The sequence below is a fragment of the Saimiri boliviensis genome, chromosome X (assembly GCF_048565385.1).
Source record: "Saimiri boliviensis isolate mSaiBol1 chromosome X, mSaiBol1.pri, whole genome shotgun sequence".
Taxonomy (NCBI): Eukaryota; Metazoa; Chordata; class Mammalia; order Primates; family Cebidae; genus Saimiri; species Saimiri boliviensis.
The window spans coordinates 40,585,861-40,612,891 of record NC_133470.1 but is presented as its reverse complement, the minus strand read 5'-3'; the positions used below and the strand labels follow the sequence as shown (position 1 = coordinate 40,612,891).

At 42.6% G+C, this 27,031-nt stretch overlaps 1 protein-coding gene across 1 annotated transcript; it reads left to right on the top strand.

The window, feature by feature from the left end:
- Positions 1 to 786: 786 nt before the first annotated feature.
- NDP (norrin cystine knot growth factor NDP) lies at positions 787 to 27,024 on the top strand. Its single transcript, XM_003939481.4, has 3 exons — positions 787 to 1,093; positions 15,546 to 15,926; positions 25,748 to 27,024. The coding sequence occupies exons 2-3, from the start codon at positions 15,753 to 15,755 to the stop codon at positions 25,973 to 25,975; spliced, it is 402 nt and encodes a 133-aa protein (XP_003939530.1). The 5' UTR covers positions 787 to 1,093; positions 15,546 to 15,752; the 3' UTR covers positions 25,976 to 27,024.
- Positions 27,025 to 27,031: the final 7 nt, after the last annotated feature.

Sequence of the window (27,031 nt, the reverse complement as noted above, 5' to 3'; positions counted from 1 at the left end):
ATTAAATGTTCTTTGTGTTTTCCTCCAAAATTGCTGACAGTTTTCTGTCTTAATTATAAGCTTTTAAAGGGCAAGAATTATGAAATATTTCCCTTTGTAATCCCACAGCTCGTAACACAGCATGATTCAGCTGCAGGTTCTTAACCTACACAGTTACCTTTGTCACTTTTCTACTAGTCGTTGTGTAATGGGTTAGCCTTATCTATTAGTCTCCTTCATATAGCTCAAGGAGTCATGGAACGTTCTCATTGTTTCTAAATCAGACCTAAAGTTTTATTCTAAATGATGCAGATGAAGGCGCTTATTAAAGTGCCATTGTGAATTTAATCTTGTATATGCTGCTAAAAATCATTTAATGGATGAGCAACCCGGAAAAAAAGAACTCTCACCACCCACACACATCGTGATAAAATAGGGCAGCGTTTTGCACTTGCTTCAACAGCATCTCCAGAGAAAAATTTCTGGTTCCCATCTCTCCCCTCTCTAACTTAGAATTTCAACTTCATCACCGTCAGCTGCCGAATCGTTCAACAGAATGCCACTCTGCCTTTGTATTTCTAAACCTATGCGTCTTTAGTGCGGAAGGCACATCTTTACGGCAGCCACATGGTTGCAAAAGAATCAAATTCAGAATATTCATTTGGCCTTTTATTATTTCCATAATACCATTAAAAAAAGGAAGAAAGAAACTTCCTCGCCCTTGTTCTGCTACGCTGTTCCATCGTACGATGCTCCGTGGAAGGGAGCCGAGCGGTGGGCAGCGGCTGAGTCCCCGATAACGAGCGCCTCACATTTCCGTGGCATTCCCATTTGCTAGTGCGCTGCTGCGGCCGCACGCCTGATTGATATATGACTGCAATGGCACTTTTCCATTTGACATTCTCTCTCTCTCTCTCCCTCTCTCTCCCTCTCTCTCTCCCTCTCTCTCTCTCCCTGTGTCGCTTAAACAACAGTCCTAACTTTTGTGTGTTGCAAATATAAAAGGCAAGCCATGTGACAGAGGGACAGAAGAACAAAAGCATTTGGAAGTAACAGGACCTCTTTCTAGCTCTCAGAAAAGTCTGAGAAGAAAGGAGCCCTGCGTTCCCCTAAGGTAAGCAGGAAAACAAACGCTGCCGGCTTGCCTAGGAAATCGCTTCTTTCCAAACGGAGCATTTCATCCTCCTCTCAGACAAAGAGACAACCTTTAAATACCACTGAAATTTGCATTACTTTAATTTGCATTAATCTGTAGCATGCTAGCATTGTGTTTCTTAAACGAACGGGTCTTTGAAGTCTGTGACAGAGCAGGGAGCCTCCTAGAAAAGCTCGGAAATATCTTTTGGTTTGACTTAAAGAGATTTTCTTTTCAAACTCTCTGCGTAGTTAGATGTAACTTTGCGATGGTTCTTATAGTTGACCCGGTGAATGGGGGGCTGAGAAGCAGCAAGTCGCCAACATGGATTCATGGAGCCCAGTATCTTCCCCAGCACCCTCATCCCACTTACAATGGGGGCACTATTAACGCAGGCAAGCCTGCGAGTTTAAAAGTGCACTGTTTACTTTTATTACTACTTATGTATGCTGCTGATCTCCTGCCAGGGCTCTGCCGGAGTGCTCAGAATGACTTCAAACAATAGGCAACATTTATTTCTAGCTTTCTGTGTCACGCTTTGCAGGAATCCTGCTCCCTTGCACTCTTCTTTCAATGTGCAGGTCTTTGCTTCCATAGATGCATTCGGGAGCACCGGGAGGAGATGAGGATGGATTTACTGTATGATCTTGATTGGGCAAAAAGTCCGAGGAAATGCATGCTGTTTGCCTTGGACTTATTGCAGGGGGTTATTTTTAGTCATCAGCTCGTCCCCGTAGCATGATGTTCAAGGAGTGACTGGGAAAGGATGCTGCCACCAGCACAGGGACCAGGACCTGTAGGAATGACTGCTACAGATACCTGAGGAATATTCCGAGGGTTCTTTCAAACTTCGGAATACAAGCTCTCTCTTTAAATGAACAATTGAACTGTAGGAGGCCTGGGCATAACTCTTTCTTGGGGGACGGGAAGTCTGATTGTGTACAGAATGTTAATGACTCAGAACGCCCAGTAACGGAGGCTCATTGTAACAGACTAGCCCAGATAAGCCTCCATGAGAAGCAGATTCCCATCTTTACTGAGATTCAGGTGTGGAAAAGGAAGCTATTTGGTAAGACAGGAGTCCCTTGTACAGTTCTTTGCAACTCATTAATAACAGATATGGCTGCTGTGAAACATGTCTCTTTTCATTTCTAATATTAGTCTATTTTAATTACAAGGAGCTGGCATTGGCAAATTACTCCAACATATAGCATTAAATACCAGGTGCATTTGAAAGCACAGAGATGCCTGAAATGCAGGGTTGCTGTGGGAGTCAAGCAAATACAGAGGGGACTGTACGGTGCTTCTCAACTGAGCGTTTAAACCAAATGCAAATATCTGCTTATTTTCTTCTCATCAGTCTTGCTAATTCAAGCAAACTTTAAGGTCCCGTTTGCCAGTTTTCATTGCAAATCGGGATATAGTTTATGCAAAACTTTTCTGATTTTCTCTGATAACTAGCCTAATAAGCATCGTCGAATGAAAATCTGATATTGGGATGGGTTAATTTGCAACTTTGGGGTATTCATTATTCAAGAAAGCCATAAAAGACACTATGAATTCCATTGCTATAAAATTTTATTGTAATTTTTTAGAGAAAAACTACTGCTGTTAGCAAAGCATTTAGCTGAATCAAAACAATTTTCTTAAACTATTATTCACATCATTACATGAGAGTATTTGAACACAAAATGCAGTGCTTTGCATCATTTATTTTAAAATACATTTGGTTCAGGTAACGGGAGAACTGGCTGAGGCCTTCTAACGACTGTGTACCAAGCAGCTGACACCCACAGATGGAAATGTGCCTGTGGAGTTTTCAATCTTAATTCGAGTTCCAATGACACCGCCAAGGGAAAAATAAATCATTTTTCAATACATTTAACAATTTCCAACTCATTTATTTTCCTGGGCCCTTGAAAACTGGGGTGAGTTTCCTGGAATTATAGCCACCAATGGTGGCCAGCAATCTTTATTTTAAGAACTCAGAATTCAAGTACTATTTATTCTCTGTTTAATTATTTACTCCATCAATTTTTAAATAACTATTTATTAAGCATTTTCTCTATGCTAGTCTTGATGGATGCAAAGGTGAAGGAGACATCGTCTCCTCCTCTAATTCTCAGTCCATATGCTATCTCTAGTTAGATTTTGGAACTGAAATAGGTGTTAAAGTGGGCAATGACTTCCTTGTTATAAAGAATTATTTGAAATAGCTACCGGTTTCCAGATTTATTTGAATTGGTTCTCACTCATCAGTGGGTTTTCTTTCCATTTATGATTTAGGGATTCCCCTTTGGCCTCTTTTTTTTTTTTTTTTTTCCTGGGTACACGTCATTTGCACAGCTAACACAGCATAGATCTTTCCAGCCTGGGTAGAAGAATCCTGGAAAAAGAGAGTAGTTTATCTTTTCTCTGCTCTCCTGAGCACCCTTTGGAAAGGACCACATGCTGTCTGTATTGGGATGGGTGTGAGTCACCTACTCAGTAGCTAACATCAGGGCCACTTGATGAATCATTGACTTAGAAACATGCATGGAGGAAGATGCAGTCACAATCTCTCACCACTCACTTGTCTCACTCCCAGTATCAAAACCAGTGACCTCTGGGCCTGGCCGAAATTCAAGAGGCCCTTGGGAGGAAGTTGCTGGAAACTGTTCCCCAAACCCAGGTCTCCATCATAGTCACACAGTGTTGCTTTCAAATAACCCAGTATGGTGTTTTATCATGCAGTTAGGTTACTGGGAAAAAAACCCTGAAAACAGTATCACCAGGGTCCTTGACTTGGTCCTTAGCAGATAATCCCCCCATGGTTGGATTCAAATGCCTCTGACTCCCTAGGTTGCCTGACTCACCCTAGTCAGCCCTCAGCTTCTTGGCCAGCGGCCTTCGAGCCCATCCTCACCTCTTCCCATGACAGTCAGTGACTGCTGCTTTGCCCAGGCCGTCTTCACTAGGCGGGGGCCAGTGGGAGCACAGGGGATGGGGAGGCAGGTGGACAGACTGAGAAATGCTAAGGCAGAGTGGGGAAGCAGGGCCGTGAGAGGGTGGGTGAGCTCCAGGGCCTGGGTTTCTGAGGCCTGCCCTGGCTATGATCAGCTGTCATTTCCTCTTCGTGTATGACACTGTGGAACATATTAAAATTTCTCCGGGATGGTATGTTTGGAATTCCTCTGATGCCCCACCTCACCAACTTACCCGGACAATAAAAGCAAGGTTGTAAGCCTTTGAACAGCTGGCTGGCTATATATTTCCCCTCTTTCTTTCGCATAATCTAATTCAGAAAAGAATCCAGCTAGACTGGCAGTGCCATGTCTGGGTACTTGTTTCCTGCAAGTCCTTCCTCCGCCACCTCCTCCCGCCTGTCCTGGAATCTTCCTGGGTGGCATGTGGCTTTCCTTTTCTTTTGCTCACCACCGCTCCCAGCCCGCCCCCTTTTCCCTTCGCCTGAGCTCCTTCCATTGTCAGCTGGCTCTTTGCTCTGTCTGTTTTCCAGACAGCTTGGGTCCTGTTCCATCCGGGGAGAGCAGCCCATGAGGTCTCCCCATCTCCATAGTATTCCCAGGATGTCATTCTTGGCACCACCTCTGCCTGGGCTGAGAGGATTGGGGGGCTTTTTGTAGTCCCGAGCCTGAATCCACTCACAGAGCGGGGAAGCCACATGGCTCAGCTGCCCTTTGGGCTGCCGAGAGCAGGACTGGAGTGACCGGGTTGGCAGGGACAAACATACCATCACAGTGACCCGCACATCTCCGGCAAAGGCCTTGGCGGTGGGAGCGCTATGGGAATGCCTCGATGCACTTCGGCCTACATTAAGAGAAATGTGGTTATTCTCTGTTTCTGGGGAGAGACAAGTGCCCTGCCCTGCCTCGTTTCCCCGTCTGTCTTTCCCACATCCCTCCCTCCCAAAACAGAAGGAAAGGGAGACAGGACTTCTAATTTGGCTAGCACAGACCCGAATGTCTTTATGAAACCCGTTTGGTGAAAGAAAGAGGGGAGAAATATATGCTGGGTTGATCCGAGCTAAAAAATGCAAGGAGCTTTGGAGATAGGGAGGGCTTTTTCTTTCTTTTCTGTGTGTCTCTTAACAGCAGACCAACCGTTTCCTTGATGAGTTGCAAATGGAAGGAAGTGGACCTCCCAATTAGAGATTCCCATTTAAGAGCCTCAATGTAAACCTCCCTGCGACATCCTAAAAAGATGCTGCTAATGTCCCTGGGACCAAAAGGTATTAAAGAGCAAGCTACAAGGTGGTTTCCTATCCCTTTTTTTTTTTTTTTTTTTTTTTTTTTTTTTTTTTTTTTCTGGGGGCTTTGCTCGTCTTTTCCAAATTAGCTAAAGTTCATTAAAGGACCCAGAAGGAAGAATTTAACGCAGCTGAATTAAAATGAGTCTTTCCCTGTTAGCCTGACAAGAAGAAAAAAAGGAAGAAAGAAAGGGAAAGAAAAAGAAGAAAGAACCAACTCCCTTCCGCTACCACTTCTTGGGTTTTAATATGAATTATTCCATACAAGTCCCTAGGCTAGAGGATCTATTTAAAGACGCCTGGCAGCATGAAGGGAGAGGGTAAAAATACAACCACTCTTTTGTCCATCAAAGGTTTTCTTTGGGAGGACATTAAGAGCATTCCTGTTTTCTTGTCTGCCCCTGCCAGTGGCAATGTTCCAGCTGGTAGTACCCACTCCTCGCCCATCAGGTCAGCAATCATGAACTTCTGTGTTAGATTTCAGAAGAAAACAAAGGGTGGGAAATCCTTCTGAAACCCTTATGTGTGTGCAGCAGGGCAGGGGAGGCTGAAACTGGAATCAGTCCTCACTTGGCTGTGCAGGTTGCATGCTGCAAATTCACACACCCACGCAGTTGAGTTTTTGAGGAAGATTGTGCCGATGGCATTATTTCTGATGCCAGCTTCCCTCGCATCTGCAAAGCTTTTTTTTTGTGTCTCCGGCAGTCATTTGCTTGTCACCATTTATGTTTACTGTCCCCTTCATCGGAGGTTCTCAGATCCTGATGGTCAAGGATATGTCACTAGAGTCATACCCCCAGACCCATTTGCAACAGTCAGAACATAAAATCCTGGATGGGGTTTGCAATCTGAAACAATTACTTTCTTGTTAGGAAGAATGCTGACTCAGAAAATTCAAAGAATGGGTAACTTCAGTTGGTGACATATCCCCAGTGCTCATAATCAGGAATTCATTCAGTTGGGGTCCATTTCACCCTCATGGCACAATCTGGACATAGACATTGACCAGTAGCTTTAAACTGGGTATAAGATTTGCAATAGATAACGTTTTTGTCTTTTCAGTTGGTTTTTTTTTTTTTTTTTTTTTTTTTCCACAAAAGCTAAGAATTTTTCAGACAATTTGCTCCCTTCCAAGACCTGGCTCAGTCCCAACTTTTTCTTTTAAGCCGTGATCCAACCAATTGCAGTATCCTTTAAAAATGAAAGGGCAACAGGTTAAGACATTCAAGAAAGTTGATGAGCTGTCAGAAAATGCTCAAGGGTGGCCTTTCTACAGTGCCACGAACCAGCAACAGCCTTAAATATGGAGTCCTCTTCTATCCTTTCATCAGTAGAGAATAAAAACAGGGAGCGGGCAGGTCATGGGAGAAGTAACAAAAGAGAAGTGAGAAGGATTATTTTTGATGTTCAAAATCTGCTGCTGCCCTTTCAATGTTTTCAAATATCACAATTGCAGAAAGGGAAGGATCCCTTCATTTCTCCCACTCCCTCCCAGGAAGGCATTTGAAGTTGCTGCCTTTACCTGAAAAGGAGGTCAACTCCTCAAGTGAAAAAACTTCCCCCATCTTCAACTAGAAGTAAAATGTAGGTATACACATTCGTACCTAATGATGCATCCACAAACTACGATGGATGTAAAGAATCAAAGCAATCCAATTCCTAATCAAAGTCCAATTTCTCTTTAAAACTTGAGAGGATATTTTAGGACGCATTACATTTCTGTGATTTTACTCCCCCCCCAAATTATGGAAAATTACTTCTTTTCAGAATTTAAATTTTTCTTTTGAGGTTTGGAATCCAAAGGCAGCAGAATAGTATTGTTACAGACAAGATGGCAATCAAAAGACAGAGCTGTAGCATGCATGGTTTAAGCAAAGCAAGACAAGCCGAAAACCTCTAGCCTAACGAGTTCAAGGTTATCAGCAATATAGGGACATATATTTTTATGTGGTTTTTATGGTAACCGTGCCCCTTTGACACACGTCTGAGCCTAGGACGTTCCGGATTACAACAGAATTGAATTCAGTATTCAAATCCCACCATTGGGCAGAAAAGGCAAATTGAATGGGGAATGGAAAGACTGAGTTGTTCCTGTTGTTTATACCCCATTCCTAACTAAGGGCTCTACAGCTGTTAGGTGAGATCACTACCCACCATTCCAAAATGCTGTTGTGGGTGAGGAGGTTCAAACGCAGCTTTGGAAACACTTTGCTGCACTCTTTGAAGAAAAGCCAACATACTCATTTGGCTCTAGGGTAAAAAGGAGCCTGTACCCGGAGCTAACACTGGTCACTTCTCTTCTCCTGAGGCCATACCACAGCCAGCAGTCCAGCAGCAGAACAAGTGTTTAGTTATTTCAGCACAAGTGTCCCCAGAACACCTGGTCACCTTTTCTTTTCCACAGGGAGAATGTACGTTCATGCATTTTGGCAGGACTGAATCCTCTGAGTTGGGTGTCTCAGAACCCTCCTATTTTCTTTCCAAAGGGTCTTATGCAGAGGAGTGTGTCTCATTCCTCATACAAAATCCCCTTCCTGGGAGGGAGTGGGTGAAGTGAAGGGATCTTTCCCTGACTGAAATTGTGCTATTTGAAAAAATTGAAAGGGCAATGACAGATTTCGAACATCAGAGTGAATCCTTCCTCCTCTTCTTTTGTTACTTCTCCCATGACCTGCTGTCTCCCTACTTTAACTCGCCATTGATGAAAGGATAGAAGTGGACTCCGTGTTTAGGGCTACTGTTGATTTGTGGCACTATAGAAGTGCCACCTCTAAGCATTTTCTGACAGCTCATCCCCATCTCAGTAACAGCTTTTAGCTGGGCAGCTAGATTTACAGAAATAGCCAAATCCTTGGAGGAAAAGACTTCAACAGAAAAGTACTTCTTGACACTTGGGTAACCTTACCTGGTCATTTCCAATTTGTGCAAGATTTGTATTCTAAAAGTCAGTTAGTTATGTCAACTGTTAAAAACTCAGAATGAGTCTTTCCATTATTCAGAATGAGTCTTTGCTGAGTATCTGCTGCCATAGAAGCCCACAGATACACAGCACAAGATAGAAGTGCCATACCCAGTGGTCAACTCTTTTAGACTTAGGTTGCAGCCCAGGGCTTCTGGAATGTACCTCCCCTAGCAGAGAAGTTCTGTAGTAGATACTTTACCAAGTACAGTGCCTTCCTCTCGACTACCAAGCCTTTACTGATTCTACATCTGCAGAGAAGAAAAGTTTTCGAATCAATCTTTCTCTTCTATCCTGAACCAGAGTATCACAGATTGTCCCATTAGGGCATGAGGATCTGTGGCTCAAGCTCACTTAAGGAATAAGGGTCTTTCAAAAGAAAGGTTCAAGAAGGTGGAACTCAGCCTATATTGTCATTATCAAATGCAAGAAGTCTAATTCTAGCATGGTTGACTATTATTAGCCTTTCTTCTCTCCCCATTTATGCTTAGGTGGATACTGGACAGAAATCCCACAAATTTCAAGACAGCTGTAAGAGAAATAGTAACTGGTTAAATATCCTCACTAACCACTTCAAATGATAATAATAATTATTATTATTATTGTTAACTTTTTTTTTTTTGAGACAGGTCTTACTCTGATGCCCAGGCCGGAGTGCAATGATGCGATCACAGCTCACTGCACGCTCGACCTCCCATGCTCAGGCAAACCTCTCACCTCAACCTCCCAAGTAGCTGGGACCACAAGCATGTACTACCATGCCTGACTAATATTTTTTATTATTTTTGTAGAGATGAAGTCTCTCTATGTTACCCAGGATGGTCTTGAACTCCTGGGCTTAAGTGATCCTCCCAACACCGTATTCTAAAGTGGTGGGATTACAGGCATGAGCCACTGCACCCGGCCCACTTCCTATTATTAAGAGGATATTATTGATCTATAAACTAGTACATTGCAAACACTCAATCAAATGGTTATTAATGGCTATTTTTATTTCAGGCCACCAATATAGCCTCATTAAGGGGCAAATACTTATAGCGTGGGCTTCAGTATTGGTTCAGGCACCACCTTAAAACTTTTCTGCAATCATTAACTCCTTGAGTAAGAAGGGAACCCTTTTTGTAGGATTGCTTTGGGAATATGTAGCCCCAAGGCAGGGGTTGTACTCTAAGAAGCTTGGGTAGAGTTAGAGACTGTTAGAAATGGATAGAAACATAAAAGCATCTAGACCAGTCTGTTCATTTTGCGAATGAGGAAACCGAGTCCTAGAGAAGGCAAGTGACTTGCTCGTGATCACACAGCCAACGAAGGGAGGGTGGAACTCAGGGCTTGAGGATCTTCAGATCAGCCATCCTTACACCAGATCAGGTGACAGTGGGATGCTCTGTAGGTTTCAGAATAAGTGAAATTGTTATCCCATTTCTGACAAATCAGTACTGTGACACGGGACACTAACAACATAGGCAAGCAATGGGTCTAGGGAGGAAAAGATGAAAGCTGTAGTTTAAGTGAGAGTTTGGATACAACGAGATGTTTTTCTGGTGTTCCTGACAATGCCTGAAAAAAATAATCAGAATTTTAAACTTCAGTCAGGCTCAAGGTCGCATCCTCCCACTCCAGTCCCTCCTCAGACAGTAAAACTATCCAAGCCAAGGACATACACATGGTGGGGGCACTTCACAGTTGGCTCCTCTCCCCACCCTCCAAATTGTTTGTATTTCTGGTCCTTCAGTTTGGCACTCCTCTTTACCCCAGGATTGTAATTCATTGCCTCTTTCCCTGGCCATATTCCTCCATTCCTTTTGTTTCTCCCATCTCTTTTCTTCCTCCATCACCCCCACTGCTGACCTTGGCCACACTTGGCTAGTAGTGCAGGTTGGGAGAACACAGAGTCCTATCACAGACTGGAGGACTATTGTTTAATCACAAGGATGTTGTCTTCTTTCTCCTAAGGTAGCAATCTGGGGGTAGTTGCTGCTTCCTTTATTTCCTCACCCCCCACCACCCCTGCACTGTAGAATAGACACATGAAATGCGTCTATCTCTGAGATGAAAGGGGCAACAACTGCTTCCTCCCCACTGACCTTGTGACTGCCCATCCTTGGAGATACCTGGAGTTCGCAGGCTGGGGGCCTAACAGTATTTGCAGTCGGTGCTGCTGCCTCTGGGTCAGCCCAGGCTTGGCTCCTTGGCTGCTACTGATGTGCTGCCAGACAGGAATATTAAAAACCATTCATTGAGCGCACAGGATGCTTTATAAAATCCAACATGCTGTTTACAGTTTATAAATTAAGTGCCTTGGGAAGAGGCATTTGACATATTCTCCAAGGCATCTAGTTGACTAGATCCAGTTGGAATCCTTTGAGTTCCTGGGAAGGGGCTATTTAGCACTTCACACTTTCTGAATTAGACCTTGGGTTTCTTGCTTTTCCGATCCTAGTACTGTATGAAGTTTTATCTAGGGTTATCTAGCACGCGTTGTTTCACTTATAAATCTTTTATTTTTTTTTGCAGTTTCTTTGATAGAGGCTCTGTGTTCTACCATCTTTACTTTGTTTATGCTGCATATCATATTTTTTTTAAAAATTACAATAAATAGCAAAGAATTCTGGCTGATTTACTGACGCCATTCTAAGGTCATTATATTTTATCTGCTTAACTCCATCTTCTTAGAAATGAAGGAATGAATATTGGATACAAATTAGATGTTCAGGGAGCTTAACAATGTGTCTAAAACATTATCCAGGAAAACAACAGGCCAAGACTCTCTGAGTGCAGATGCAGTAAGCTAGAAGAGGGATCTAGGATAGGATCTGTGTTTTTCCCCTGACCCTGTCTCTTATCTGATAGAGCAAAAGGAGACACATAGTAGGTACTCACTAAATACACATTAAAAAATATTTGTTGAAAGAAGCCACAGAAGGGAATATCAGTATATATTAGTATTGAAAATAGCCCAGTGGGGAAAATATGGATACTGAAGCACCACCCTCCTGTGCCTGGCAAGCAAGACAAGAATAAGGCCATTCTTGGCAGATGCCACTTATCTTAGCCTGTTGCTGAGCCAACTTGTATGAAACCAGCACTTTACCCTCTGCCAACCAGAAGGTCAGCCCAAGAGTGAGCTGATCTGTGGGCACAACACCATCTCTCACCCAGGAGGCTGGGCCCACAGTAAGCTCTGCTATATTATTTCGCTGAGGATGACAGGTGGGGAAATCTGGGCACCAGTTGTTCTTTTCCACTGGTATCATTTGGAAGGTAGCTCCAAAGTCGGGCACGCCAGCCTACGTGCCTCTCCTGCCGGCAGAGGCTCCACATTGGAGCTATTAGAATGTGGACTCTGTACATCGGCCAAGTTCATGTCTCAGAGATGTATCCAGAGCATAGACTGGCCACAGGGCTACTGAGTTCAGCAAGAGAGTCATTCTCTTGTTCAATCCATTATTGCCTGGGCCAAGGTTCTAAGTCTTCATAGGCAGCTTTGGATTTTATGACACATAGCTTAAAAAAAATAAGGCAAACTGGAATTAATTTAGTTTTGAGAAAACAACAGAAGCTGCTACAAGGCAGACATAACCCTAGGCTGCCAGAAAGTGGTGATCTCAGTGGTGTACATGTTCTTAATTCCTGATTTTCCTTTGTGAGGTCTTCCTCCCACTCCCATACTTTGCACATTCTCACCTATGCACATTCTGAGCGACACTATGTTGACAACTTGACGAAGCGTTGCTCTTTTCCTGAACTGTATTTTTATTTCTTCTTTAATGCAACAGTGTTGGTTCATTCAATTCAATTGCTTAGGGCAAAAGAAGAAAAAGAAATCGCAGTTATGTTTCAAGAATCTTATCTTTTGGTTTCGAGGGTTCTGTGAGTTTTGTGGCATATTTACATTGTTGCTTACACTCTTATTTCAGAGTTTAAGATAAAAACTGGACAACAACTATCAGGTTTTCTGAAAGTGTTGAAATGAAAAATCTATTTCTTAGAATGAATGGTAAAGCAACATTTCCTGTCACTCTTTTATTCTTTAATATTACTTCTGGGCTCAGCTCATCATCTATAACAAGAAAGCCAGATGATCAAGATACATTATATGCGACATTATCTATTTATCTGTGTAAATTTCATAATATCTGATTGCAAAGTGCTTTACTCACTTTTAGGAAAAATGTTTAAACTGTGCTTGCAATTCAGGATGGTGCTACTAGGTGGCAGTAGTGTACTATGTGTTCGTCCTGGAAGAGTATTTGACTAAAAGACTAGCCTGTCGTCCCATAATTATAAGAAATAAAAATATAACATTTTTAAAAATACTCAAACTAGCACAAACAGCAAACATCCATTAGCTAGGTTATCAGATTTAGGTTGAGCTTTTAAAAGAGAAAGCTTTATTTTTTAAATGGAATTTTAAAGACAGTTTACATCCGCAAACTCCAAAGTCTAAAAATACAAAAAGATATATGGTGAGAAGCGTTTTTCTCATGCCTGTCCCTCAACTACCAAAGATAACTAATTTTATTAGTTTCTTGGGTATCCTTTCAGAGCTTCTCTATACAAATATGTATTTTTATCTCTCCCCATTTTAACACAAATCAATACATAGAATTTCTGCATCCTTCTAAATACAGTTTAGTATATTGTTGTGTGAATATTTTAGAATACAATTAACCAGTTCCCTATTAATGGATATTTATTGCTGTTTCCAATTTTATGCTATTTCAGCCATGTGCTCATGTGATTTCACATGTAGGATAATTCACAGAAGTGGAATTGCTGGGTCCAAATTATATACATTTGCATTTTTCAAAGGTATTGCCAAATTGGCCTCTCCAGAGCTTGGACCAATTTATACTGAACTTTCTCCAAAATCGGCTTGTTTTCCCACAGCCTTGCCAATAGGGTGCATGATCGAACTTTGGAATCTTTGTAAATCTGATTGGTTGAACAATGTATTTCAAAGTACCTTAATTTTCATTCTCTTAAATAAGAATTTTATTCTCTTAAATTTTCTTCTATGTTTAAGGGTCCTTTATATTTCCCTTTTCTGTGGAGAAAGTGAAAATGCCAACAAATGCAACCATGCATGCATATACGTAGGGTTTTGTTATTGATTTAGCTTGTTTTTGCCATCATGCTATACATGTTTTTCTTTCATTTGCTTTGCTCATTTAACCACACCTCCTGGCCATGGCTCTGAAGAGAAGTTGCTGGCAGTGCAGAAGGAGGGCCAGGACTGGAATGTCTGCTTCTCTCTTCATCCTTTGCCATTGACTCCTGGGGGAAATATCTGTAGACCGAAGCAGTGAAAGGAGAAATCTAATCAATTCTCTCTGGGACACTGATTAGGGCTTCAAAGAGACAGATAACCATTTGGAATAATTTAGTCATACTGAAACTCGGGGAATGGTCAGTAATATTTCATCTTCTGAACGTGGACCCCAAGAAAGTTCTGGCTCTTTGAGCTGATGTCTCAGCAATTTTCAGGGTAACGTGTATAGGAAAACTTAGATTATGCAGATGAAAAGAAAATAAACATGTTCTTCTGCATCCTTTGCCGACTTGAAACTCTGGGCACGGGTTTGATTTCTTTCAATGAGATGTTGCTATTAGCATAAACATAAAGTGGAGCAAAGTTGTATTGCAATGTGGTCTCCTCAACTTTGGGCTCACTGTCCGCATATGGAGATGATAGGAACTGAATCCATAGTTATTAAGTGGTGGCGTTTTAGAACACAGAGGGAAAGCAGATGCCATCTGTGTCAACTCCTTCACTCTACAGATGAGGAAACTTGGGCTAGAGGAGGTTGAATGACTTGTATAAGGTTTCCGCAGCTAATTAATGGCAGTACCAGGACTCAAGTTCAGCTGGGTCTCCTCATTACTGGTCCCTGCAATTTATAGGACTTCCTTCAGACACATGTGCTGAGGCTTTGCTATTGCCGGGGATTCTCTGCTCTGAAACAGCTCTTTCTCACACACCCCTTTCCTCTTAGGATCCCCTGCCTCACACTTCCAAGGCAGCTAGTTGAGGCTAAATGGGTCTGACGCCATTCTATTAGTGCAAAATGAGTTGGCTTATGCCAACTTGAACTCCTTATCTTGATTTTATCAACACTTTGCCCTGTTTATTCAGACCGTTCATGAGTAGGGAGTTAAGGAAAATGTTGCTTCTGAGCAAAATGATCAAACTTTTATTTGAAATACCGTTGAAAACGTTCCTGAAGCTTTAATTATCATGTTCCTTTTGTTTTGGATGTCATATCAGGCCCTCCCAATTTTCCTAAATGTTTGAAAATATTTTTGACATTCTCTGTCTTCTGTTGTGATTTTTTTTAAAAAAAGAGAAAGCACCAGTGTTGGCCATGCCAGGGGAGTTAGTGAGGTAATCTGGAGAGATCTCTGGACCCTAGTCTTTTGTCCAAGACGTATGGTCTAAAGAACAAAGCAAATTCCGGAAAAACCAGTATGATACGATCCTATTTTAATGGTAAGTCTGTTCCAACAACTGTTTTCTCTTTCAAATTACACCGTGTGCCCAGGCTACAGAGGCTGTGCAGAAATGTGACTCTGTTGGCAGATATACATGCGATACTTTAACCGTGCCGGAGGCTAGTTAGCATGATGTGTATTTCAGATGCAGTTTGTCGTCAGTGCTGGGTGGCATGGGGCTTAAAACAAAAACAGGATGAGCCTAGAGCACAGAAGTGGAAAATTAGGTGTGTGGGTGAGTATGGACTTGGAAATGGAAAATGTGCTTCCCTGTGGGACATGGCTTGTGTTCATTAGCGCCGACCTGCCTCCTCTCTAGCCTTGTAAGCTGACATCGACACCAAAGCTCACTAAGAAGCTGAATAGACCCTCCTACCCCACCAACCAACGGCAAAGATGAGACCACCCAATTCAGTTATGTTGTTGCCAGAACAACGTGTTTAATCTTTAACAAGGGTTCAAACTATTCTTGCCCTTAGGAACATGGGCTTCAGTAATTAAAGTCAACATGTGCTTCCATTAAACCATTGTGTCCACCTCCAAATGGTTATAAATATGTAGCATAAGCTATGGGAGTTGAGGTGGAATGGATGACAGCCTTTGCTAATGACACTCTAGAAACCAATATTCTCCTCTCAAAATAACATGGAAAAATTCTACTTAATACCTCCTGGGTTCCATTAGTGGTTCTGGGTAAATAATTCTGGGGAAAATAATTACTGTTTTCATTCCAGCTGTGCAGCAGATACTGTGATGATGGATTGCAAGTGCAAAGAGTAAGACAAAACTCCAGCACATAAAGGACAATGACAACCAGAAAGCTTCAGCCCGATCCTGCCCTTTCCTTGAAAGGGACTGGATCCTAGGAGGTGAAGGCGTTTCCAATTTTTTGTCCTCTGCCTCCCTCTGCTGTTCTTCTGGAGAAGTTTTTCCTTACAACAATGAGAAAACATGTACTAGCTGCATCCTTCTCTATGCTCTCCCTGCTGGTGATAATGGGAGATACAGACAGTAAAATGGACAGCTCGTTCATCATGGACTCGGACCCTCGACGCTGCATGAGGCACCACTATGTGGATTCTATCAGTCATCCATTGTACAAGTGTAGCTCAAAGGTAAGACCAAGGTCTCTGTGAGGGGAGCATTTCCCTCAGAAATAGGTGAGAAGCCATATATATATATATATATATATATATATATATTGTCAGCTGATGGAGAACTATGATTATAGCCCAAACGTGGGGCTGGCCTGCAGGGCTTGTGCGAGAATTAGGCTTTTAGGATTTCCACCCACACTTTGCACTATTGTGAGTAAAGCTGCCTAATCAATCATGTGCATTCCCATCCAGTGGGAGAGGCGTCTTTTGCCCCTGGCTGTGACGTTTATGAGTGGTAGGGTGCTTTTCCAAAAAAGAAAAATGGAGTTTACAAGTTATAACTCTCTACCTCTGATACAGAGGAAGAGAATGCAAAGAATGTGACTGACCAGTGGAACATACTTCTTGGAGGGTTCTTGGGGAAATAACTAGCTTTGTGTTCTGAGCCTCTCTTTAGGTGCTACATTTCTGTTAAAATGATTTCAAGAGATAAGGGGCAATATGATCATTTATCATTTTTACATCATTCATCCAAATCGTTCTTGTTTGGTAAAGGATGCTTGTTACTTGCAGAGGCAATCTGTGCCTCAGTGGTGTGCAAAGGAACATCATGCTTAAAAGGCCACCAAGAATATTCAGCCACATGGACCACCCAGAAGGGAGAGGCAGGGTGGAACATATGAGATCTCAACTGTCACTGTCCCTGATCAGGCACATGAATGAAATTCGTCCACACTTGGTAAATATGAATTTGGTTAGCCCAACTAACCTCAGAGATTTTTACTTTTAGTTTTGAGATGAAAATCACTTAAACATTCTCATGTGGCAAGTAGTTTTTGAAATTACCGGCATATTTAAGAAGTTTTATAGTATCAATCACTAAATTAAGACCATCTAAGTCAATCCCTCCACTCTCCATTCAAAACATTATGACTTTCGTATGTATGCCTTGAAAATTTCCATTAATTTCTTAATGATAGCTCAGTGATGATGATTCATTTTAGTTTAGGGGGATCAGAATTCAGGTTAAATCATTTTAACCATTATATTAATAAGATCTATGACTGTGGGAAAAAAATTGAGATTTTCCACTTAATAAAAACTTTCTGGCTCTTATTTATGTTTGTAAAACCAAAAAAAAAAAAAAAAAAAAAAAAAGGAATAAATAGAGGAACCTAAATTTTCGCAGGGCTACAATTCCTTCTTAGGAAAAGAAAACTAAAACAAATTGAGAAAAACCATGAAAAGTGCTTTTACAAGTGTGATTGCTCAGAAATTGTGGGCCCACGTAAGGTAGACTGCAGCAATTGTTAACTTCTCTTTCCCTCCTCCTTCAGAAACAGAACTAATATTTAGTGATTTTACTCCATGGATAATTTCTTTTACTATTGAATTGCCCTCCATAATCATGATTCTTTTTTTTTAAAAAAAAAAGGAATGAAAATTATTTCAAAGAAAGTGTCACTATGATGATAGAAAGGAACAAAGAAATAGGAGCATCTATAAAAACTGGAAAACAATCTGGAAAGATTGGACTAAATGATGGAGGAGGACCTTGATCTAGGTCAAAGACGAGACGTCACGAACTCAAACCGAAGAAATTCACAGTGCTTGAGTATGAGTCTTAGAAACAGACTTTAGTGTACTGTTGTTCACCTTCGTTTCTTCTAGAATGCCATGGCAAATAACAGCGCAAAATTGTGATAGTAGGAGAAATGTTTGTAATTTCATGGGAACAATCTGTTTTCAAACATCCCAAATATAGCAATAGTTTTATGTAAATGGTGCTTGCAATTATAAACCTTTCTTCCCTGGCCATAAAATATGCCTGGCAAAATCTCAACTACGCAGACCTTTTCTAGATTAGATTTTTCTCTGTGTATCCAGGAGCAAAACTGTTTTCATTTGAAAATGTTCTGTAATTCTTAACTCTTACATTCTCAGGCTGATCTTCTCTCTCAAGGGTCTCACTTAATGAAATTGTTTGGGTTTAGGGACTTGGGATAAAACATATAGCCTGTGTCTAGAAAAGAGCCAACAATAATCTACCCCAGCTTCTACAAAGAAAGACTAGGGTAGATCTGTTTGTTTCTGTAAAAATTTTCTGCCAGGGCCAGTGGCTCACACCTGTAATCCCAGCACTTTGGGAGGCCAAGATGGGCGGATCACAAGGTCAGAAGTTTGAGACCAGCCCCATCTCTACTAAAACAAATACAAAAACTAGCCGGGCATGGTGGCACATGCCTGTAATCCCAGCTACTCAGGAGGCTGAGGCAGGAGAATTGCTGGAACCCGGGAGGCAGAGGTTGCAGTGAGCTGGGATTGCACCACTGCACTCCAGCCTGGGAAACAGAGCAAGACTCCATCTCAAAAAAAAAAAAAAAAATTCCCTTGACATCATGCTCAAGGGCCATTATTTACTAAAAATGTGCCTACTGTGTTGCCTGCCAATTGTTAATGCTTTCTGGCTCACATTTATCCAATATTGGCCTTGTAAAGACAGAAAAAGGGGAGAATGTGACCCAGGCTCAGGGGAGGGAGGGTACCTGCTTGAGTACCTAATACGTGTCAGGCACCTCATACTACATACGCTAATCATTGCCAAGAAACCTGTGATGGCAGGCATTATTATTCCCATTCTACTGGTAAGGAAAACTGAAGCCTATTTTTTTTTTTTAATTAGAAGCCTATTATTTTAATTAGATTGCTTGATATCATATAGCCAGGGAGTGGCAATGTCTGCCTCACAACATTCATCTTCCCATTACTTGCATCTTCACATTGGAGGAACACAAGTAGAATGTAGGAGCCATCCATGGGGCACAGTGGCTCATGCCTGTAATCCCAGCATTTTGGGAGGCTGAGACGGGCAAATCATGAGGTCAGGAGATTGAGACCATCATGGGCTTACATGGTGAAGCTCCGTCTCTACTACACATACAAAAATTGGCCGGGCATGGTGACACACTCCTGTAGTCCCAGCTACTCAGGAGGCTGAAGCAGGAGAATCACTTGAACCCAGTAGGCAGTGAGCCGAGATGGTGCCACTGCATTCCAGCCCAAGAGACAGAGCAAGACTTTGTCTCAAAAAAAAAAAAAAAAAAAAAAAAGAATGTGGAAACCATCACTTAGAAGTTCAGGCTCCACTTCTGATCTGCTGGAAGTGATAATTTATACTCAGCAATTTTTTTTTTTTTTTTTTTTTTTTGGAGACGGAGTTTCACTCTTGTTACCCAGGCTGGAGTGCAATGGCGCGATCTCGGCTCACCACAACCTCCGCCTCCTGGGTTCAAGTGATTCTCCTGCCTCAGCCTCCTCAGTAGCTGGGATTACAGGCACGTGCCACCATGCCCAGCTAATTTTTTTGTATTTTGAGTAGAGACGGGGTTTCACCATGTTGACCAGGATGGTCTCGATCTCCTGACCTCGTGATCCACCCGCCTCGGCCTCCCAAAGTGCTGGGATTACAGGCTTGAGCCACCGTGCCCGGCAATACTCAGCAATTTTTCTAGAAAAAATAAATAGTAGTGAAACCTTTCTGGGAGCTTTCAATGAGACTGTTCATCCCAACCCTGAACTTGCAGCTGGCCAGTCCTAGGTCCCTGCCACCCATCTAGCAATTCAGGAAAGGACTGAGAGGGAGTCAGGTAGAAAAGACTGGCCACAGTGGCCCACCAAGGAAGACAGCATGACCACAGATTAGGATGTGCCTGGTGGTTTTAAGTGGTGGCACCTCCTGGGATTAGGGACAAAAGATCCTGGGAGTAGCAGGTTCATTTATAATCTTCATGGGATACCAGGTTTTTCTAAAAAATGGAGTCAAGGCTGCACAGAAAACAGGCAAAAGACCAGTGGTTAGTGGAAACAGTCTGCCTGGGGGAATCTCTCTGAGAACCGAGGCATGCCAGGCTTTGAAGTGAGAGAGACCTGGCTTTCAATTCCAGCTCCATGGCGTGCCAAATGAGTGGCTTTGAGGAAGTTTAGTGACTTCCCTTTGGTGCCTCAGTTTCTTCCGATGCAAAATAGAGCGGTCCACCTGAGGGTATGGGCATGGGCATCGGTGATCTGTAAAGCATCCAGCAGTGTCCAGCACATAGTAGCCATCTAATAGATGATATTATGACCCTGATGATGAAGTTATAAACTAAGCAGGTGTTTAGACTCAATTTTCTATTTCGGTCACTACTGAGACCTCAGTAACTGCTGGGATCTCCTATAGCCTTAAAGGATTAGGAAAATGAACCTTATTGTAGTTCTTGTTAAGCACGGGGTGCGGCAGACGAGCAAAGTCAATGTAAGCCACTGTGCTGGGTGCTAACAGGGAGGATAGAAGTAAAAGAGAAACAGCCCCCATGTTGTCTAACCTCCCTTCCCAGGTGAGTGGAGGAAGAAGGCGCTGGAGGGGGATGAGTTTTGGACTTGGGCCAGGGAGGGGATTTCAGGAATGGAGGTTGGGAAAGCAAATTGGCAAGGGAGATCTGGAAAGTCTCAGTTGGGTGAGGAGTGGGGGATGGTGACCCCAGGCCAGGGCGTGGAACCAGGGCATGATTGACTGAACTGGTAAGGGCCACAGGAGCAGGATGGGAGTCAGAAGGGCAACAACAAAGAATAAAGAGAAAGGGGTTTGGGAGACAAAACCTAGGGAAAAGGACCTGGTATGCTAAGCGCTGAGTCCTAACAGCTTCCTAATGGGACCTCCAAGTCATCTTCTACTGCTGCCCACCAAGCTCATGGTGTGATAGGACAAATGCAGGGAGTCAGGAATAGTGTGTTTATAATATGACTGACAGCTTGAGAGACATAATCTGATTTTTTAAAAAGAAACAAATTTATACTGAGTGCCTGCCATGTGCAGGTACTGTGGATGGTGCTGGAGACTCTAGAGTGGAAAGAAAAAAAGACAAAGTTTTGCCTTCACAATGCTTACAAGCAAATGGGGAGAAGGGAGGAGAGATGTTCTGTGCACAAAGGCCAGTTTGTGTCAGTTTGATTCATGACCTGAGTGAAGGGACCAGACTCTAGTTGGAGCGAGCTGAGTTCCCATCCACCCTTTCGAAGCCCCCACCATCTCTCTGCTGCTTTGTTCACTGGTTGGAATTTTTTTGGTGCCCTCAGCCTGGCACAGATCTTTTGGAGGTTGGGTCCCTGAAATGAGCTGAGTTATTGAGGCTGCCCAGGCGAAAGGATGGGAGAAGAAGCATGCGTGAATATTGTTCCTGAGGAGAGAGGGGATGCTTCAAGAGGTATTATGGAAATAAAGGTGCAGTGTTCAATGCTGCAAAAGAGGCAAAATATGTTTCCACTCTGCTGGAGTAAAATCTCAAAAATGCTGCTCTAGGATGGGACGGGGGGGGGGGGGGCGGGGGGTTATTCTGATGCTAATGATGACATCTGATCAGTCAAGGCTCTCAGAAGATTCAGCTCTGCATAAGCTTGGGGGTGGTGAAGTTAATGTCCCAAGAAGCCCACAAGAAAAAGTTTGACTTGTATGTCTATGGATATGGTCAGCGGTTTCTGAGGCAAATCAATTTAGATAAGGAAGGGTGTGAGTTGGCTCATGCCTCAGGAAAACAAATTATCAGGAGGAAGGTATTCTAGTGGTTTAGGTCAGGGGTTTGGTTTCAGATAGACCTTGGTTTGATTCCAGCTCTGCATTTTACCACCTATGTGAGTTTGGGCAAGTTACTGGCTCTCTAAAACTTGAGTTTCCTTATCTGTCATAATAGCATAGATCATAACAGTACTTTCTTGTAGAATTGTTATAAGGATAAAATAACTCACATTGTAAGTGCCCAATAAATGTTCTTATTAGCGAAATGATGGTTATCTAGTGATCCATCTAGAGCAGGGCCCTCAAACTTGAGTGGGTCCAGAGAACTGCTACTCAAAGTTTGGGTATCAGCCCAATAAGACTGACATCAGCTAGAATCTGATGAGAAATGAAGAGTCTCAGACTGCAACCCAGAACTGCTCAATCAGAACTTGCCTTTTAACAAGATCCTAGATGATTCACATGCGCATTTCAGTCTGAGAAGCTCTGATCTGGAAGAGATCAGGAGACATTCATCAAGTGCTGAAACACAGGTAAGGCATGGCAGAGGCTAAAATGTGAACTATTGATAGTAAACCAGGAAAGCAGATGGTTCTTTCCATCCCTTAAGGATCTTATCTTTCAAACTTCTGCTTTACCACTTCAACATACAAAACAGAGATAGATTTCCATATAGGGGGGTGTGTGTGTGTGTGTGTGTGTGTGTGTGTTTGTGTGTGTGCTGTGAATGTTGAGAACACCAGGGGTTCAATAATTGCTTCGTAGTCTTTTCTTCCAGGAAGGGACACTTGAATTTGCCTACAGAGGACAGATAGGTGGGATTTTATTAGGCAGAGCAAAGTGGAAAGGACATTCTTGGGAGACAGAAGACATAAGCAAAGGCAAGAGGCAGGAGGACTCAGGGCACTTTCTTGGACTCCTAAGTAATTAAGTTTGATTGGAGTAGGGAACGGGTACTAGAGTGATGAGAACAGTTGTAAGACTGGAAATACATGTGAAACTTCTGTCACCAAGGGCCTTGACTCCTCTTCAAGATTTTGGATTTTATTCTGAAGGCATTTCTTGTACATATCTGTGCATTCTTCTTGCATAAAAGTCCAGCTCCTGAGGAAGAGGGGTCCAGCCCATTGGAGGTGGCCCCATGTCCTTCAGTGCCTGGGGTTCTTGTCCTTCGGAGTGGGCTGGGGGTGGAGCTGGACATGCTGAAAACTTTTGCAGTCAGATTTGCTCATTTACAAATGGTCCTATGCTGTTGACTTTGTCATTTTATGTACAGTGCTAATGGCCCAGTCAGTTAGGTTTACGTTTGGTTCACCTGTACGTGTATCATTTGGATATCATGCCCCATATCGTTGTTGGCCGTTTTGAATTAAGTTTGTTGGCATGGATTTACTTTGTCCACCCAGACTGAAACTGCACCTCTAAAGATTCCATTATGGAGGGTGACTCTTTGAATAACTGCTTAATGGACCTAATAGATGATCTAGATCAGAGATTAGCAAATTTAACACTACTGCAAGGTGAGGTGTCAAGCAGCTCTTCCCACACACCGGCAGATGGTAGAACAGACTAGGGAAGATCTTGGACTCTCTCTCTGTCATTAGAGAAATGGGAGTGGGAACTAGGGACTGGCTTGTGTGCTACTGACCTATGGCATAATCTCTCAAAACTCGTTTCAGAGCTGGGCATAGTGGTGCATGCCTGTAGTCCCAGCTACTCGGGAGGCTGAGGCAGGAGGATCCCTTGAGCCCAGGAGTTTAAGGCTGTAGTGTGCTATGATCATGCCTATGAGTAACCACTGCACTGCAGCCTGGGCAACATAGCAAGACTCTGTCTTTAAAAACAAAACAAGCAAACAGAACAATTTATGATAGTTTGTTTTGCCTGTCAATAGGAAGAGCAGGTAGGATAGAATCAAAAGCTTTAATAAAATCAAAACAGTTAACAGCTGCGATGTTCTCTTGTCTCTGTGATCTTTCAGAGAAGATAAATTCACTGGACTAGTCCAACTGATTTTTCCCTAAGCCCTGCTGGTTTTTTTCTAGTATCTCATATTGCCTTGGTGGTTGCTAAGTGATTGTTGGATTTAGCCCCAGCATATTCTCAGATAACTATGCCAATAATCTATAATTACCGGAATTCATCTTTCCTCCCTTTTGGAAAGATGGACTGGCCATTTTCTTCTTTTAAACCTTGGGTGTTTAATTCTGCCCTACAGGATGGTGTCAGAGATAATAGCTGATGAGTCTTTAATAATAACTGATCATTCCTACAATATTGTAAGGTAAATGTCAAAAGATTTTATGCATACATATGTATCTTTTAATCTTTCATTTGAACAGTTTCACTTTTTATGATCTTGCTGTTGGTTCTGGAATTGTAGAACAAAGCTTTCCTTTCTTTTCTTTTGAGACAGGGCCTTGCTGTCTCCCACGCTGGAGTGTAGTGGCTTGCAGCCTGTAATTCTTTGGCTCAAGAGATCCTCCTGCCTCAGCCTCTAAAGTAGCTGGGACTATAGGTGCACATCAGCATGCCTGGCTAACTTTTAATTTTTTTGTAGAGACACACATTCTTGCTGTGTTGCCCAGGTTGGTCTCAGACTCCTGGGCTCAAGTGATCTTCCTGCCTTGGGCTCCAAAGTGTTGGGATTACAGGCATGAGACAATACACTTGGCCCAGGGGAATTTTTTCTCCATCACTTAACATGAAATTCACCAAGCAAAACCTCTTACATAACCATGGACCAATAATCTCAGGTTCTCCACTCCCCTTCCTACCTTGATATTAGGATTGCGTAACTTAATGAGTCAAGCTACCCCATCCTACCCACCCATGACTTCCACTCTCAAGATACCAGGATTTATGTGTGGGATACATAAATGATCCTTTTGGTCATCCTCTTAAGCTGAATGTGAATTGTGTGTGTGCTTATGTACATTTTTCTGGGGATAACTTTGGTAGTTTTCATCAGATTCTTAAGGTATCTGTTTGCTAAAGCCAGGTTAAGAGCTACTATAAAGAGCACGTAGCCCCTGTTATTCCAGCTCAATCTTTGGAAATAGAGATGATCAGAATGGGTACATCCTAATATTTGCCCCAAATGACTCTAAAGATGCAGAAGAAATTACACAAATTCCAGGCTCCTTCATTGTATGCAAAGTTTATAAACCTCAGAAGTAGGATTCCAGGGCCCCAAACGTGCCCTGCCTTTACTTCCTTCTCTTGTCCCAAATTGCAGCTTCCAGAATAGTTCTTCCCAAGCATCGCCCAGGCTATTCTATTTTCTTCTTCAGAAACTATATGCCCGTTCTTTAGCTATTTCCTGCACAAATCAATTCTTTTTTTTTTTTTTTTTTTGGTAGTCATGTTAATTTACTTGTTGGTTTCAATTTGAATTGACTTTCTGCATTATGCTACTGCTAGAATTGCAATGCATTTGGCCAGTGGTAGACCACTCCCTGTCAGGAGACATTTCTTTTGTTCGTTGATTTTTATTTGCACATCACAATGATGGGCCTGATTCAGTGGTTCTAAACCCTCAGAACACTTAGAAATCACCTAAGAAGCTTTAAAACCATGACATCCTGGGCCTTATCCCCCCAAATTTTAATTCAGTCGGTCTGAATGGGGCCTGGGTGTTGAATTTTAAAAAAAAAAAACATGCACACGTATGTTCACTGCAGCACTGTTTTCAATAGCAAAGATCTGGAACCAACCCAAATGCCCATCAATGATAGACTGGACAAAGAAAATGTGGCAGATATACACCATGGAATACTATGCAGCCATAAAAAACAACAAGTCTGTGTCCTTTGTAGGGACATAGATAAAGCTGGAAACTATCATTCTCGGCAAACTGACACAAGAACAGAAAACCAAATGCCGCATATTCTCACTCATAGGTGCGTGTTGAACAATGAGAACACACTGACACAGGGAGGGGAACATCACACTGGGTTACGTTGTGGGGTGGGGGCTTGGGGAAGGACAGCAGGGGGCAGGAAGGTTGGGGAGGGATAACACTGGGAGAAATGGCTGATGTACGTGACGGGGGGATGGAGACAGCAAACCACCATGGCATATGTGTACCTATGCAACTATCCTGCAAGATCTGCACATGTACCCCAGAACTTAAAGTACAATAAAAAAAAATGCAACATGCATTGAGCCACTGGTCTAATCTAGCAGGAATTGCCAAGGAGTGTGATGATCTTTCAAAGGATGCTGTTTTACCAGACTAAGGTTTCGGCATTGCCCACAGAGTAACCACCTTCTCTTCTTTCTCCAGATGGTGCTCCTGGCCAGGTGCGAGGGGCACTGCAGCCAGGCATCGCGCTCTGAACCTTTGGTGTCCTTCAGCACTGTCCTCAAGCAACCCTTCCGTTCCTCCTGTCACTGCTGCCGGCCCCAGACTTCCAAGCTGAAGGCGTTGCGGCTGCGATGCTCAGGGGGCATGCGACTCACTGCCACCTACCGGTATATCCTCTCCTGTCACTGCGAGGAATGCAGTTCCTGAGGCCTGCTGCTGTGTGTGGCTTCTGGATGGGACAACTGTACAGGCAGTTCAACCAGCCAGGGAATGACTGGCAAGAAAAGAGTTAAGGCAAAAAAGGATGCAACAATTCTCCTGGGACTCTGCATAGTCTAGTAATAAAGACTCTACATGCTTGTTGACAGAGAGAGATACTCTGGGAACTTCTTTGCAGTTCCCATCTCTTTGCTCTGGTACAATTTCTTTTGGTTCCTTTTCAGATTTAGGCATTTTCCCCCTTGGCTCTCAATGCTGTTTGGATTTCCAACAATTCAGCATTAGTGGGAAAAAGTGGGCCCTCATACATAAGCTTATCAGGCTGTCAGTGTTTGGTGCATATTGGGGAAGAATTTACTTTGGAAAGTAGGAAAGCCCAGCTCTTTCTTGGACATCTTCTGTTATTGTTGATAGTTTTTTTTTTTTTTAACCTTGTCATTTTGATCTGAGGTTGCCATTGCTGCTAAAGGTTACCAATTTCAAATTGCAGACACCAAGCATGTGGATATGTTTAGCTAGGTTTACTCACAGCCAGAGAACTGACATTAAATAACTAACAAACAGATTCTTTTATGTGATCCTGGAACTCTTGACAGCTATAATTATTATTCAGAAATGACTTTTCAGAAGTAAAAGCGGCATAAAGGATTTGTCACAGGAAGGCTGTCTCAGATATATAAATTATGGTAAAATTTTGTAAGGGAGCAGACTTTCAAAGACTTGCACAAATACGGATTCCACACTGACTCTGGAAAAGGCATATATGTACTAGTGGCATGGAGAATGCACCATACTCATGCATGCAAATTAGACAACCAAGTATGAATCTATTTGTGGGCGTGTTATAGCTTTAGCCGTGTTGCGGGCATCATTCTCTAATATCCACTTGTCCATGTGAAACGTGTTGCCAAAATGGTGGCCTGGCTTGTCTTCTGAACATTTGGTTCAAACGTGTTTTTGTCCTGGAGGCTCAAATTTTGAGTTGTTCCCATGTTTTGAAATAAAAAGAGGGTATCTTCAAAATTTTGACTGTATAAGTATTTT